Raw genomic sequence first — 16780 nt, forward strand, 5'->3', positions numbered from 1 at the left:
TTGTGTGATATATGATTCGCGCGGTTTCTATGCTTTAGGATGAAATGAGTTTAATATAAAGCGCGTAGTTCAGTGACACAGCGTTCATAAACACATGTGGTATTGTGCGCGTTCGCGCGTGGAAGCAGCACCGGCTCAACTCCACTGTTTTCCTCTGAGAATTGAAGTGATCCAGTGAAGGTAAGCAGGAGGATGAGCATGTTTAGAGAGGGGTCATTCTATGAAACAAGTGTTGTTTGTGTTTGTCATATAAATCATGTGTGGTGCAACTGATGAAAGCTTTTATAATACGTCCATTTTTATAATTATTTTTTCGATAATATTCCCACTTATTTTGTCCTTATATCATCAAGATGATGTTTTTGCCCCCATCCTTGTCCTTTCAACTTCCACTTTATGTATTAGTAAATATGCAACACATCTAACGTTAATAAAAGCATCGTAAAAATACATTTATGGAAATACAAGGTAGCATTTTGTCTTTATTAATAATAATTAAAGCAAAAAGAACATTAATGACATCATGTAGTTGAGCGAAGCGTTAGATAGGACTTTGTCTCTCAAAATAAATAACAACTAGGACAATTTATTTTTATGCATTTATTTTTCTTAAATGTTCAGATTGCATTTTGGGTGTGTTGCAATAAAAATAAATTACTGAAAAAGAAAAAGATCTGTTTAAAAAATATATATATATATTTTTAGATTAACTATAATTTTTCCATAATGTATATGAATTGTTTTGGACAGATGCTACATGTTTTAATATGTTAAATTATGCATTTAATCTTCATCACGGCGCTACTCTGAATTTTTGAAACTATGATTCTCGTTAAAGTTGTTTGTTTGTAATAAAAGCACTTTAAGCACCTTTTACAAACCCTGTATATAAACCAATTACACATTTGTCATCATCCTATCCTGACACACTGTGACATGTGTTGCCGTGTTCCCTCAGTATGCTGTCCCTGAAAGAGAAGGACCGTCCCGTGGTGAGGAAGCTGCTGAGCGCTGGCTGCTGTCTGAGATGTGTCCTGCGCTTCTGCTGTGTGGGAAGCAGCTCCGCTTACAGACGCTCATACGAGGTCTTTCACACTCAACCAAAAAATTCTTACATGAATGTAAACTATGTTTTGAATTGATTGAAATCATAATTATTTTTGATTCAATTGAAACCTTTGATTGCCATGAATATAGCCATTGCTGCTGATTTGGCGTTTAATCATAAACAAATAAATTCACATTCAAACGCTTCCCCAAAATCACTGTTTATATATCAGGCATTAAAGGGGTGGTATAATGCCCTTTTCACAAGATGTAAAATAAGTCTTTGATGTCCGCAGAGAGTGTATGTGAAGGTTTAGCTCAAAATACCCCATTGATATTTTTACACAGCATATTAAAATTGTCACCTTTTTGAGGGTGTCATAGATTTTTTCCTAAACCTAACTAAGTCTACCGGGGCCGTCTCCAATCGACGCTCTCCCTGGGCCGTCTCCAATCGACGATCCCTAACGTCTCCAATCAACGCTTAATAAATACCTGGGCCGTCTCCAATCGACGCTTAATATACACTCACCTAAAGGATTATTAGGAACACCTGTTCAATTTCTCATTGATTAAGCAATTTTGAGCGTGGCATGGTTGTTGGTGCCAGACGGGCCGGTCTGAGTATTTCACAATCTGCTCAGTTACTGGGATTTTCACGCACAACCATTTCTAGGGTTTACAAAGAATGGTGTGAAAAGGGAAAAACATCCAGTATGCGGCAGTCCTGTGGGCGAAAATGCCTTGTTGATGCTAGAGGTCAGAGGAGAATGGGCCGACTGATTCAAGCTGATAGAAGAGCAACTTTGACTGAAATAACCACTCGTTACAACCGAGGTATGCAGCAAAGCATTTGTGAAGCCACAACACGCACAACCTTGAGGCGGATGGGCTACAACAGCAGAAGACCCCACCGGGTACCACTCATCTCCACTACAAATAGGAAAAAGAGGCTACAATTTGCACGAGCTCACCAAAATTGGACAGTTGAAGACTGGAAAAATGTTGCCTGGTCTGATGAGTCTCGATTTCTGTTGAGACATTCAGATGGTAGAGTCAGAATTTGGCGTTAACAGAATGAGAACATGGATCCATCATGCCTTGTTACCACTGTGCAGGCTGGTGGTGGTGGTGTAATGGTGTGGGGGATGTTTTCTTGGCACACTTTAGGCCCCTTAGTGCCAATTGGGCATCGTTTAAATGCCACGGCCTACCTGAGCATTGTTTCTGACCATGTCCATCCCTTTATGACCACCATGTACCCATCCTCTGATGGCTACTTCCAGCAGGATAATGCACCATGTCACAAAGCTCGAATCATTTCAAATTGGTTTCTTGAACATGACAATGAGTTCACTGTACTAAAATGGCCCCCGTAGTCACCAGATCTCAACCCAATAGAGCATCTTTGGGATGTGGTGGAACGGGAGCTTCGTGCCCTGGATGTGCATCCCACAAATCTCCATCAACTGCAAGATGCTATCCTATCAGTATGGGCCAACATTTCTAAAGAATGCTTTCAGCACCTTGTTAAATCAATGCCACGTAGAATTAAGGCAGTTCTGAAGGCGAAAGGGGGTCAAACACAGTATTAGTATGGTGTTCCTAATAATCCTTTAGGTGAGTGTATGGTCTACCTAACTAACTTGCTTCCATAACCAGCTTTCTTCCTGCGCAGGAATAATTGACAAACAGACCTCAGCAAATGTCCTTTAAATGCTTTAATCACGGCCAGGAGATCTTCCCGAGCAGTTCTCAGGGAATCTCTCCCAAGAAGCAAGGCCGGAGGATCTCAGACAAATTCCATTGAGAATCCCACCAGCTAAATGAATACAACAGTTTTTATAGAATAAGAGGGTATGGCAAAAATGTCATGCTGCAAAAACACAGGACAGGACATTTTAGTACATTGTGTTTCAAAGTGTTATCATGTTAGGCCTGAAAAAGGAAGTACGGTTAGATGTTAGAAACATGGTTAGTTTAATATACAGTTTACTATTTTATCTATTAAATATCCACCACAAGGGTGAGCAAAAACACACTGTTTTTTGTGTCTGTCCCTTTAAATGCAAATGAGCTGCTGCTCCCGGCACAGGGGGCGGAGCTTCAACAGCTCGTGTCCTTTTACCTCACACAGACATGCACTGAAAATTTCAACAACTTTTAGCTTTTTATGTTCAAACCGGAGTCAGACAATGATGGAGAGACTCAAGAAGAAGTGACAACATGTAGAATCAACAGGACACTTCTGAATGTTTAGTTGATGAATTTATGTAGCTTATGTGTAGTTATCTTCTAGTCATTGATTAGCATATTCTGTCATGATAATCTATAAATCGTGTTCAGGGGGCGGGGTTTATGTAAATTTTAGGGTTTGTGATGTCACTAACCCAGGAGGAATGTGGTGTAGTCTCTACCAGCCGTTTGTTGTAGTCCTTAAAAAGGAATTTCTTTAAAAGCAAATATCTACCTTTGCTTTAAACTTTGAGCGTTGAAACTTGATGTTGTTTATGCTCAAACAGCAACATTACACACTAACTAAAGTTAGAAAAGTTAAATCATAATCAGCCACCCCTTTAATGAGCATTTCTGTTTGTAGGACATGCACAAGGAGCTTCTCGCCTTCGTCAGTGAGGAAAACAGCCCGCAGTCCCACGATGCCTCTGGTGAGGGCAAGACTGACGACCCGCCCAGTAAACGCATGAGAGTGGATGAGGATTGCGTTACGCCCGCTGAGCCGGACTCAGACATCTGTCCCGTCTGTTTGGGAGTCCTGCAGGACTTCTGTCATCCCACTTTTGCTAAACAGGTGTGTCTTTTTATTATCATTTTGGTAATATCTACAAAGAATCCCATCACACAGAACGTTTTTAAGATTAAAAGTTGCATCTGTTAAAATGAAGGCACTGTGAAGAAACACAAATGGGAACATTTTTATTAACTAACATGAGCAAAGGTTAATAGAAGCTGTAGAAATATATTGCTCGTTGCTAGTTAATGCATTAACTAGCGATATCTTATTGTAGAGTGTTACCTATATTCTTTAGTTTATGGTATGTTTTTATATCTGTATTGTGCTGCTGTGTGGCTGTAATGTTTAGTGTTTTCATCCACAGGTGTCAGATGCTGTGAAAAAGCAGCAGTTTGAGTTTGACAGTCTAGTGCTGACCGTATCTCTCCCTGCTCAGCTGTCCGTTAGAGAGGTGAGTCCTGCCCTCCACAGATGATCTGTTTATCATCTACTTTCATGATACTAATCTGGACAAAATGTGTTTCTCTGTGCATTTTTAAAGCACTCCTGCTGGTTGCATGTCAGAAAGGAAGTCAGGTATGTGAGCAGCACACATTTCCCATCATTCCTAGCAACCGCATCTGTTTAAAGCAGGGGTTCTCCTCTGTCCTGGGCTGCGTTTAACTCCACTTTTGTGTTTCCAGGGAGAAGAGCATGTGTTTAGGGAAAGATGATGTCATCCAGGTGAAGGACGCGTTCAAGTGGGCCGTACAGGGAAAGATTGGCCAGGAACTGGGAGCTGCTGTCCTGGCCAATGTGAGTCCTCCTCCTGCTGGGAAACTGCTGGCTTTCTGTCAGGAATTGCCTGTTATTTAATCTCTGATCTTCATTCTGTGATCCGCAGAGTCCGTGTGAAGTGAGCGTCGGGTTTATACACCCAGAAACCGAGGAGGACTGTCATTTCTTGTAAGTGGGTCAATGACCATAAGTGTTGGTTTGATGGCAGGGTCGAATGGTTGAGCTTGACTAATGCAGGTGATACTGCAACTTGCTGCACAATTTTGAATATGGAATTAGAGTATTTACATTTACATGTTACATTTATGCATTTAGCAGACGCTTTTACGCATAAATGTAAATATAATCGTCTTGTCATCATGTAGAATGGGTCCAAATGATGTCACTTTCTGATTAACATGTTTGTGTCTTTCTTTGGGCAGAGCGAACACCTGTCCAGACTGTTTCAAACCCACCAAAAACAAAGCGGTAAGCTTTCCCATTTTTCCCATATTGTGATTGCAGTCCTCAATCTGCGTTCCCGTTTCTCTCCACTATCCTTTAAACAGGACCTATTATGCACTTTTTCAATTTTTGGTGACATTGTTGCAGCTCCTCTCTTCCCAGTCTGTCTGTAACGCTCTGTTTAGTTCCTGTCTCTATGAAGCCCATCCTTCTGAAAAACACACTGTGCTCTGATTGGTCGGCTGGACCAGTGTGTTGTGATTGGTCAATCGCTTTGAGCGCGTTTGGGAAATGTCACGTCCTTTACCATAACCACGAGTTTAACACACTACTAACTCACTCAACCAGGTCCCGCCCCTTTATTTAGTGTATGCCTTTGGCGGGAATTATTTAAATGAGGAATATTGTGACGTGTTTGTTCCTGAAAGGAAACTCAAGACTACAATAGAGGCGTTTCAGGGAGTTCAGAAACAGTGACACTGATATAGAGAATAACTCCTGTCGGAGTGACTTTGTAACTTTTCAGACCTTTTTCATGCTCAAACAGCAACATCACACACTAAAGAAAGATGAACATGTAAAAAAGCATAATAGGTCCTGTTTAAAGTTCAAAAGTGCCTGTTTGAAATATAAAAGTAGTGTAATTGTAATCCTCTGGGTCTCTGTCCCTCAGTCCATCTTCACCAGGATGGCGGTGGTCAAAGCTCTGGAGAAGATCTCTGATGAGAAGTTCAGCCGGTCAGTGTCTGTGGTGTTCATGCTCGCTTGAGACAGCTTTTGGTGCTTCCCTTTAAATGTTGGATGTTGTGTGCAGGAATTACCCATGTCCCCCGAAGAAGCCAAACACCAGATGTACAGCGCTGGACACCTCATGTCTCCACACGTCTGTCTTTATAGCAGGTACGTCCAAATACTTACTAAGTTAGTAGGACTGTCAATTGAATTGTCCATTTTAGTGTGATTTTTATATATATATATATATGGGGTTGGTACGATTTTTTTATTTTTTCTCACCAAGGCTTTATTCATTTGATCAAAAATACAGTAATATTGGGAAATATTATTTTAATTTAAAATAACTGTTTTCTATTGTAATATATATTAAAATGTAATTTATTCCTGTGATCAAAGCTGAATTTTCCGCATCATTACTCCAGTCTTCAGTGTCACATGATCCTTCAGAAATCACTCTGATATGAAGAAACATTTCTGATTATTATCAATGTTGAAAACAGTTGTGCTGCTTCATATTATTATTGATATTTTTTTGGGGGGGGATGTTTTGATGAATAGAAAGTTAAAAAGAGCATTTGTTTGAAATAGATTTTTTTTTAGCATTATAAATGTTTTAATTGTCACTTTTAATGAGTTTAATGCATCCTTGCTGAATAAAAGTATTATTTTCTTTAAAAAAAAACAAAACAAATCTTACCGTCTCCGCAGGTCGGTACAATAAGTTTTCCCGGGAGCTCCCGCAGACGCCGTGGGTGATCGATGGAGAGAGGCGGATGGATGGATCCGTGGAGGAGCTGATCGCCGCTCCGCTCCTGTCCTCCTTCAGAGCTGACGGTGAGTGTGTGTCGGCACGACGTATATGATGCACATGATATGATGTGACGTATATGATGCACAGATCGATTTCAGACCTGCGATGTTTACCGGTGAGTCTTTTTTCCTGTCTCATCCGCGTAGGTTTTAACTTCTCATCTTCCGGACGAGAAGACGTGGATGTGAGGACTCTGGGAAACGGTAAAACACACACTCTACCTTTTTTCCACACTAATTTTGCCTTATATGCGACACAATTGAGGTTTGTGTCAAAGCGGTCATGTGTTTGCTTTAATTGACGTGTTGTTTCTCAGGTCGACCGTTCGCTCTGGAGCTTCTGAACCCACATCGAACCAAATTCAGCAGGACTGAGATCAAACAACTACAGGAGGTGTAGTTTTACTGCTCTTCGGGAATCTTTAGTATCAGTAACAGTCATGATTACTCGTGCATTTATACTTGCAATATATTAAAGCCTTTTGAAACGGTTTGGTACTGTTCTGTCCTCTCACAGTGTGTCAATTCCTGATATTTTGAAAGTATAATTGGTCCCAAAATGAGATCATGTATTGTCAGTCAAATGCATATTGCTGATAAAAATGTCAAGATCTTTTTCAAAACTCGCAATCTGATTGGCTGGCTTTATATCATTTCTGGGAATAAGGATGGAAAATGTGAATTTTGATTTCTGTTCTCTCCTGTCCTGCAGACGATCAACCAGTCGTCTGACAAAATTAGAGTACGACACCTACAGATTGTTACCAGGTGAGTGTGTGAGTGTGCATACGTGTGTGTTGTCTATAAGCACAAATATAAGATGTAAAGATATGAAGTCGATTCAATTCCGGTTTCCATTCAATATCGATGCATTTGGATATATATCAGGTACAGTACATGGCAAGTACACACTGTAAACTATACAGGAAACCCCATACTATAATATTGAGGGCTAAAATTAACAACTTATTTGGATTTATCAATCAATATCGGTTGATCAAAATGAGAATCGAGAGATCAACCTTTTCGATCCAGCCCAAGTAATTTCAAGTGTATTTCTGCAGGGATGCAACAAGCCGCATGAAAGAGGGCGAAGAGGAGAAGACCAAAACCTACAGCGCCCTCATCTGGACTCAGAAAGCCATCGACGACACAGATCTGGACTTCCTCAGAAACATCAAGGTCTTTCTGTGCTGTGTGATCTGTTTGAGTAGGAGGCTTGAGAAGAGACGTCCTAATGAGTGTGTGTGTGTGTTTAGGATCTGAAGATCGCTCAGAAGACTCCGCTGAGAGTCCTGCATCGCCGGCCGCTGGCGGTCCGACAGAGACTCGTCCACTCCATGAGCGCCGTTCACCTCGACACACACCACTTCACCTTGAAGCTGTGCACACAGGCCGGGACGTATCCTTCCCAAACACACATTCACAACATAGTTCTTATGTGTGAGGTACTGACAATTACTACACAAACATCTACACTACTGCTTCAAAGATTTTTTTGTCTCTTCTGCTCACCAAGACTGATAGAAAAAAGAAAAAAAAACAGTAAAAACTAGGGATGCACCGATATTAACATTTTGGCCGATACTGATAATTCTTTATATTTGAAAGCCGATAACAGATATATTGGCTGATAAAATCTAAATCTAAATCTTTATGTAATTTTTGAGAGCCTGATTACAAAACCAAAAGTCATGTACACAATTATAATGTTCTCATTATGATTTTATGTAGCTGATATGACAGACTTGTGCTGCACATAAGATGTTTTTTTTTTACTTTTTTGAAGTGATTTCAATCATATTTCAAGCAATTCAAAACCGTCATGTTGAACAGTGTGAATCTGAAGTGTCTCAGCTGAAGGACATAATACATTATTTATCGGCTTTTATATATCAGCCAAATTTTCTCATCAGGCCGATACCGATAACATTAAAAATGACCATACATCGGCCGATACCGATATGGTGGCCGATATATCGTGCATCCCTAGTAAAAACTGAAATATTGAGAAATATTATTAATATTAATAGTGTTCTTCAGTGTACTTTTAATTGTGGTGGTTTCCCTTCACGGACGTCACTGCAGTTACATTAAAGAGTTTGTGCACGGAGACTTCGGCCGCACTAAACCCAACCTCTGTGACCTCATGAACACCGACGCTGATATTCTGGAGCTGGACGTCGAGGTGCGTCTCATGAAATATGCAATATCACGAGTCACAGATGCACGTTATCTCCAAAATCTCTAATATTCCCTCCTTCCTGTGTCTGTGTGTTTCAGTCCGTAGACGTCGACTGGCCTCCTGCTATTCCGGATTGACTTTCGGGATTTTGAGAATTAGTTTTTGTATGTCAGGACTAGCCTATATATTTCTGTCATACGTTTTTTTGTTAGTTTGATTAGTAGTCATTTGGTTGAATTAAAGCAAACCCTTATGCACTGACTGAACTATATGCATTTTCCTTAATAAATCAGCCTAATTTTGTTTTTTTTGTTTGGTATTGTCATGTTCCTGTTTTATGAGTAATTTTATTCATTATTTATGCTTCTCTTAAAAAATTAACTATTATCCTTTGTTAAAAATGATAGAGAGAGAGAGAGAGAGTGAGAGTGTGTGTATATATATATATATATATATATATATATATATATAGACAAGTATATAGATGATGCAGCATTAAAACATCACAACTTAATTACAGAAAAAAAAAAATAATACCACATGGACATACTGGGAAATTTGAACATTTTAATATAACTTAAAATAAATACTACCAAATGGCAATGCAAGTCCTCTACATGGCACTTGCCCTAATGTTTTGGTATGAAACAAAACAGGCAAACGACTAAAGGAAAGGTATAAAAAATAATGAGGGAGAGAGAGCACTTAATTAACGCGGCCGACAGCGTCCTTCTATGGAGGGATTATTGGGTCAGATTTAAAACGAAAAGTCGAAAACTAAAAGTCTAAGTCGAAAATGAATTTGGTATTTAGGATTGGGCATTTGGTATTTAGGATTGGGCATTTGGTCATTTAGCCATTTAGGATTGGGCATTTAGGGATTTAGGATTGGGAATTTGGTATTTAGGATTGGGCATTTAATCATTTAGCCATTTAGGACTGGGGATTGGGGATTTGGGGATTTAGGATTGGGAATTTGGGGTTTTAGGTTTGGGCGATTGAGGATTGAGGGGTGTATGCAAATAAGGAGGCGAGTGCAGAATGAATGGAGGTCTATGGCGAAAAACCCTCAAAATCCACTTTTCTCAGGATATAATTTTTTGTCTAGTAATTTGAATGTTGTATTCGAAAGGAGATGCAAAGAAATTACACATTGCTGGGTGTTAGATTTTTTAGAGCCACTTATTTGGTTTAAAAAGTCTTTTAAAATGTCATTAGCAGAATGCTAGCGTGTTATGGGCAACAACAACTCAACCTGTAAGACATCGAAAAGAAATAAGTACTCGTTCATTCAACTTTCGACCTATAACCCATGTTGAACTTGCAAAACCTACAATAAAATCTGAGATTTCTCAATGGCAATCGGGTGAAAGAGACACATTTAGCCGTCTAGCCCCATAGACTCCCATTCAGTCTGCACTCGCCCGCGATCACCTCCAGTGGAATTCTGATGGAACTGCAACCAAGATCGATACAATGGGGCTAATAGGAAGTGCCAAGGCTCTCTGTAGACGGGCTCTGGTTATACTTTGCAGCGTCTGTTATCAAGAAATAACAGACCGCATTCTACATTGGAATTCAACCAAGCCAAGTAAAAAATATATATATTTTAACGCAACGCATCAGAAAAAACAAGGTTAGGAAACAGTAACTGTACGTTCACAACGCCGCCGACTTGAGCTGCAAAGAAGCTCTGGCCGCCCTGTCAAGGACGCTTGTCAAAAAGTAAGGGGAAGCTTGTTGACGCTTGTTGACAATGACAACGGTTGTTGTTAGTGAGTGCGTGCGCGCGCAGATCTATTGTAACAGTACACAGTGATATTGTGAAAGCCGTGGCACGAGACAAGCAGCTTCTTTATTACTATACCTGTGTGCTGTCTATTACAACTTATGCTTAAACAGGTGGTTCCTATCATTATCGGATTAATTGCACAGTTTAACCATCATAGAGTGAAAGTTTATCATTTGCATGTCAGTTTAACAAGGGCGGGCTTGACAGGGCATATATATATTAAGAAGAGAGAGAGAGAGCCCCGGCCGCGCGCGCGCACTCACTATTAATAATAATAATAATAGTTATTCTCGTCGTCAGACCGATAGCTCTCCTTTCACTGGTGACTTTGTGTGTGAGGCCACATAAATGTTACAACGCTGTCATTAAGTTGAAGTTATCACATTATAAAGTACAGTACTCGCTCCAGCCCTGCTCACTCGCTCTGTTTGGTTTCATTACAGTGTGCTCCTTAGCACTGGAAGCTCCCTCTGCTGTCCATAAGGTGCCTCTGCGCGCCAGCCATTTCAAACCCAGCCTCCAGTATTTGGGCCACGCCTCCTTATTTGCATACACTCCTCAATCCTCAAATGCCCAATCCTAAATCCCCAAATTCCCAATCCTAAATCCTAAATGGCTAAATGATTAAATGCCCAATCCTAAATACCAAATTCCCAATCCTAAATCCCTAAATGCCCAATCCTAAATCCTAAATGACCAAATGCCCAATCCTAAATACCAAATGCCCAATCCTAAATACCAAATGCCCAATCCTAAATACCAAATTCATTTTCGACTTAGACTTTTAGTTTTCGACTTAGACTTTTAGTTTCAAATTTAGACTTAGTTTTCGTTTAAGACTTTTAGTTTTAGACTTTTCGTTTTAAATCTGACCCAATAATCCCTCCATATCCTTCATCCCAACATACGAAAATAAATACAACTAAATTACATCTATAGTACAAAAATACGCTGAAACCAACCAAAAACAAAAAAACAACATTAGAAAACCTAATGAGGATTTCTCGTCAGCCTGACCGAATGCGTCACAGCGTGAAAATAACAACTGAAACTTCAACGAACAAATCACTCACACTCATATCATTCGCCATGAAGAACCGCAACAAACACCGGCAGTTTCCAAAACGTTCACTGGATTGGGTACAAACAGGATGGGATTGAAACCATATAGTCGGGGAGCCAAAGTCTCAAAAATGGGTTGAACCTGACATGGTCTGTTATACTTTTTATTTGTGTTTTTTCTGTTAACTTTGACCCTAAGAACCAATAATTGGAGGGTCTGCTCTGCCGGAAATATCGCGAAAAAAAATTGTGGCCATTTTAGTGTATGCACCCTTTATTTTTTATCAGAAAAATGTGAAAAATGATTTTTTTCCCTCAAATCCTCAGTGGGTTTGGTAGGCTGTCAATAAATGCACTCCAGATACAAAGAACACATTTGCTGACAACATCCACTGAAAAAATAACTCTTAAAACACATTTCTACATGATTTTGCATCAATTTAATGCAAAAAATTAGGCGTTTTCTCACTTTTTTCCAATATTTTCATCTTTACTTCATTGGCAATCAACTATTCCCCCAAGTTATGACATCAGTCAATATGTCATTCTTTTCACCAAACAGTATACTCACTCCACAGAAAAAATCATAAAAATCCAACCAAAATCAATGGATCTGTCATGATTTCACTAATAGTTGATCAGCAGGCTCAGAACCTCAATAGAATTGTAGGCTACTCTCAAAATTCCGAAAGACATGTAGTCCATGAGCCAGGGGGGTTGATCGGTATCATCGGGGGAAAAAATGCTATCATTGTTATTTGGCAAGGTATACACCCCTTGTATTAGAAAAATCACTATAGCAGTGCAGGGGTGGTAGCGAAATCACTTTTTTCAGCTCATGAAGTTACTAACCCCCTAAGATAAATTCCGTTTTTGAAATCTGGTGTATATCTGGTTTAGGCTCATGCTAGGGATATTGTCAATATTCTATAATATGGTGCTTGGTATTGCTGGAAAGGGGACCTTTTAGGCTTTCATTTAAGCCCAGTACTGAATCTGTCTGACAAACACAGAGGTCACATGACTTCTTTAAACCAGAAATAACACACATTTTTTCACAATTTCCGCCTAAACTAAAAATCCGCCTAAAATCGCTGTGCCATGAAAGAACACCACGGACACAAAACTCAACAACTTCAATACTCAAGGCACTCTGATGACTCAGAAAATGTATAATATACCCATACTATTTATTTGTGAGAGCCTTAAATTAGACTTGTGCAGCCAGCACAAGTCTTCAAAATAGAATAGAGCCAATAGAATGGACAAATAGAATACCCTAGTCCAGGGCCAAATGTTGTAATAAAAACACTTGTAATTGGTGTAACAAAATGTTTCTATCATGTATTTTGATATTCACCCACTTTCAGTTAGAATGTCAGAATGTAGCTCATGCACTGAATGTTGATGGATTTTGACAAGGTTTTGTCAGTTTTGTGAAAAGATTGTTGGTTCAGTTGACTGGTTATAACAACACTATAACTATACCATCTTTAATCAACATCCATTGAGTTCCAGGGGTATTCAATGTAAGTACAAAATACTTTTTCTCTTGTGCTTGTGAATTGGTGGGGAATAGTAGCAGTAGCTAATGTAAGCTTGGTGTTTTTCACACTAAGTATACTTCTTTTAAACTTAAAATAAGAAAGTATACTTTCAGTCTACATTTTATGTACTTCTCAGAAATATACTTAAAATTACACTTCAGTGTACTTGATGTATACTGAGAGAAAAGTCCAGGGCCCGTATTCATAAAGATTCTAAGAATCCTCTCAGAAAACTCTTAATTTTGCTTAAAGGAGAACTCCGGTCAATTTTAACATTGAGCTAATTTTTTTGTCAATTTGGAGTGCTGTCAATACAGAGAACAATGACAAAAATCAGTGTTGCCTACACCATGTTATCCTCTTTTTAAAATTTGCACCCTGTTGACTTCAATGGGGCAATATTTAAACCTGCTTTTAGCCTCTTAACATCCTTGGTGTGTCATTACAAGTGCACAGCCATGTGAGCGCTGGCTGAATTATTATCATTTTTATCCATATCTTTCACATCTACTGCAGTCAGATTGACCCGCGTTCACTCTGAAGGAATCACTCACATTGGCTGTGCACTTGTAATGACACATCAAGGATGTTAAGAGGCTAAAAGCAGGTTTAAAACTTGCCCCATTGAAGTCAACAGGGTGCAAATTTTAAAAAGTGGATAAAATGGTGTAGGCAACACCGATTTTTGTCGTTGTTCTCTGTATTAACAGCACTCCAAATTTACAAAAAAATAAGCTCAATGTTAAATTTGACCGGAGTTTTCCTTTAAAAACTTTTACGTAGGAGTCTTAGCTTAAGAGCGATTCGGGGCCAATCTGAGAACAACTCTGAGCAAGGAAAAGACAAAAACTTTCATCTTAGTGAGGAGGCGGGGCTGACCCCGTTGCTATGTATGACACAATCTTTTGAAGACTGTGATTGGCTGGTAGTCCAAGAAGGAAAAAAATTGTGATTTGTCTATTCTAAGCCTTCACTTTGAAATTACATGCGACTGTGTACATTACACACTGCTGCATTGTTGCATTTTCCCAGTTGCCAAATATCGTAATGTAGTGATTACTTTCATTTCTGGCGCTATTGCATTTCTGCGCTGTCGGAGATGTTAGCGCGTCTCTAAGATCAGTCACAAACATGATCCATGCACGATCTAATCTTTAGCGTCTTATTAACTCACTGTCATCCATTGTCTGCAACAGATTTCTTCTCCTTCTTCTTTCTGCCATGTTCTCCTCTGCTGAAGAAAGTCTTCAGCCTCTTAAAAGTCCTCGTCCGTGCTCCTAACAATTTTGACCTTAAGACCTCTTTTAAGGGTTAAGATGCTTTCTGAATTACTTTTTTCTTTACTGGGATTTTTTTCTTTAATTTTAAGAGTAAACGGCCACATTTCTAAGAATTTTCTTAGAATTTTGTCACTAGGAGCGACTCTTTGCATTAAGATTCTTTATGAATACGGGCCCGGGTATATTTGGCCTGTACTTGAACTCAATCATTTGATCCAGATATACTTAAAAGCAGGGTTCACCAATCTCGGTCCTGGAGGGCCGCTGTCTTCAGAACAGCGGCCCTCCAGGACCGAGATTGGTGAACCCTGCTTAAAAGAATAATTAAGAATTCAAAGTACTGTATACTTGTCTTGTAGTTGTGTTAACTCTTTTGTAGGCTAGTCCACTGGTCGTGTAAATCAATTTACTCTAATTCTACTTTTTTGTTTAAAATGTTGCCTTTCTTTATGAAACTTACTGACATTCAAGTGTTAAGATTAAAAAAGGATGCATGAAGCTAATAACATGTTTTTAAATTTAAAGTACAGTTAAAGGTATTTTTCAAGTGCAAAAATAATAATGTTACATGTTAAGTGCAAAGTATAATGTTATGTTTACTTAAAGAAAACTTACAAGTACACTTGCAGTATAAACTACGAAACTAGTAGTTTACTGAGAGTACACATCAGTGTGTACTTTCATAAACTAAAAAAATTACTACTTGTATTAAAACAGTAAACTAGTATACTTATAAGTTCACTTGTAGTACAGATGCATTACAAATGAGAAACCTAGTTGTGTACTTAGTTTACTACTCTTACAAATACTAAAAATACGAAAAGTGAGCCAATTTAGTCCCAAGCAGTATTGAAATAGTACACAATTTTACTACAAGTACACATTGATATTAGTATACTTACTACATAAAGTATACTTAAAAATATACTTGAAAATTACTTAAGTATACTTCATAAAATGAACATGAAGACATGCACTTTTATGATGAAGAGATGCACTTTTAGAATGGACAGATGCACTTTTAGAATGGATAGATGCACTTTTAGAATGGACAGATGCACTTTTAGAATGGATAGATGGACTTTTATGATGGAGAGATGCACTTTTATAATGGATAGATGGACTTTTATGATGGAGAGATGGACTTTTATAATGGAGAGATGGACTTTTAGAATGGATAGATGGACTTTTAGAATGGATAGATGGACTTTTATGATGAGAGATGCACTTTTATAATGGATAGATGGACTTTTATGATGGAGAGATGGACTTTTATGATGGAGAGATGGACTTTTATGATGGATAGATGCACTTTTATGATGGATAGATGGACTTTTATGATGGAGAGATGGACTTTTATAATGGATAGATGGACTTTTATGTTGGAGAGATGGACTTTTATGATGGAGAGATGGACTTATGATGGATAGATGCACTTTTATGATGGATAGATGCACTTTTATAATGGAGAGATGGACTTTCATAATGGATAGATGGACTTTTATGATGGAGAAGATGCACTTTTATAATGGATAGATGGACTTTTATGATGGATAGATGGACTTTTATGATGGAGAGATGGACTTTTATGATGGATAGATGCACTTTTATGATGGATAGATGCACTTTTATAATGGAGAGATGGACTTTCATAATGGATAGATGGACTTTCATGATGGAGAGATGGACTTTTATAATGGATAGATGGACTTTTAAAATGGAGAGATGGACTTTTATAATGGATAGATGCACTTTTATAATGGATAGATGCACTTTTATAATGGATAAATGCACTTTTATGATGGAGAGATGCACTTTTATAATGGATAGATGGACTTTTATGATGGAGAGATGGACTTTTATAATGGAGAGATGGACTTTTAGAATGGATAGATGGACTTTTAGAATGGAGAGATGGACTTTTATAATGGAGAGATGGACTTTTAGAATGGAGAGATGGACTTTTATGATGGAGAGATGCACTTTTATAATGGATAGATGGACTTTTATGATGGAGAGATGGACTTTTAGAATGGATAGATGGACTTTTATGATGGGGAGATGCACTTTTATAATGGAGAAATGGACTTTTATGATGGAGAGATGGACTTTTAGAATGGATAGATGGACTTTTAGAATGGAGAGATGGACTTTTAGAATGGATAGATGGACTTTTATAATGGAGAGATGGACTTTTATAATGGAGAGATGCACTTTTATAATGGAGAGATGGACTTTTATGATGGAGAGATGCACTTTTATAATGGATAGATGGACTTTTATGATGGAGAGATGGACTTTTAGAATGGATAGATGGACTTTTATGATGGAGAGATGCACTTTTATAAT

General features: G+C 38.5%; 1 protein-coding gene across 1 annotated transcript; it reads left to right on the plus strand.

The window, feature by feature from the left end:
- The first annotated feature begins 38 nt into the window (after positions 1 to 38).
- LOC311286845 (tRNA pseudouridine synthase Pus10-like) lies at positions 39 to 9055 on the plus strand. The gene is made up of 18 exons (XM_084403259.1): positions 39 to 180; positions 959 to 1085; positions 3647 to 3856; positions 4164 to 4250; positions 4341 to 4375; positions 4483 to 4594; positions 4683 to 4744; positions 4999 to 5044; positions 5694 to 5758; positions 5835 to 5920; positions 6464 to 6589; positions 6713 to 6769; positions 6883 to 6959; positions 7278 to 7333; positions 7630 to 7747; positions 7825 to 7967; positions 8654 to 8753; positions 8849 to 9055. The coding sequence occupies exons 2-18, from the start codon at positions 960 to 962 to the stop codon at positions 8885 to 8887; spliced, it is 1545 nt and encodes a 514-aa protein (XP_084259385.1). The 5' UTR covers positions 39 to 180; position 959; the 3' UTR covers positions 8888 to 9055.
- Positions 9056 to 16780: the final 7725 nt, after the last annotated feature.

This window comes from Rutilus rutilus, assembly GCF_951802725.1.
Source record: "Rutilus rutilus genome assembly, chromosome: 2".
In the NCBI taxonomy this organism is placed as follows: domain Eukaryota; kingdom Metazoa; phylum Chordata; class Actinopteri; order Cypriniformes; family Leuciscidae; genus Rutilus; species Rutilus rutilus.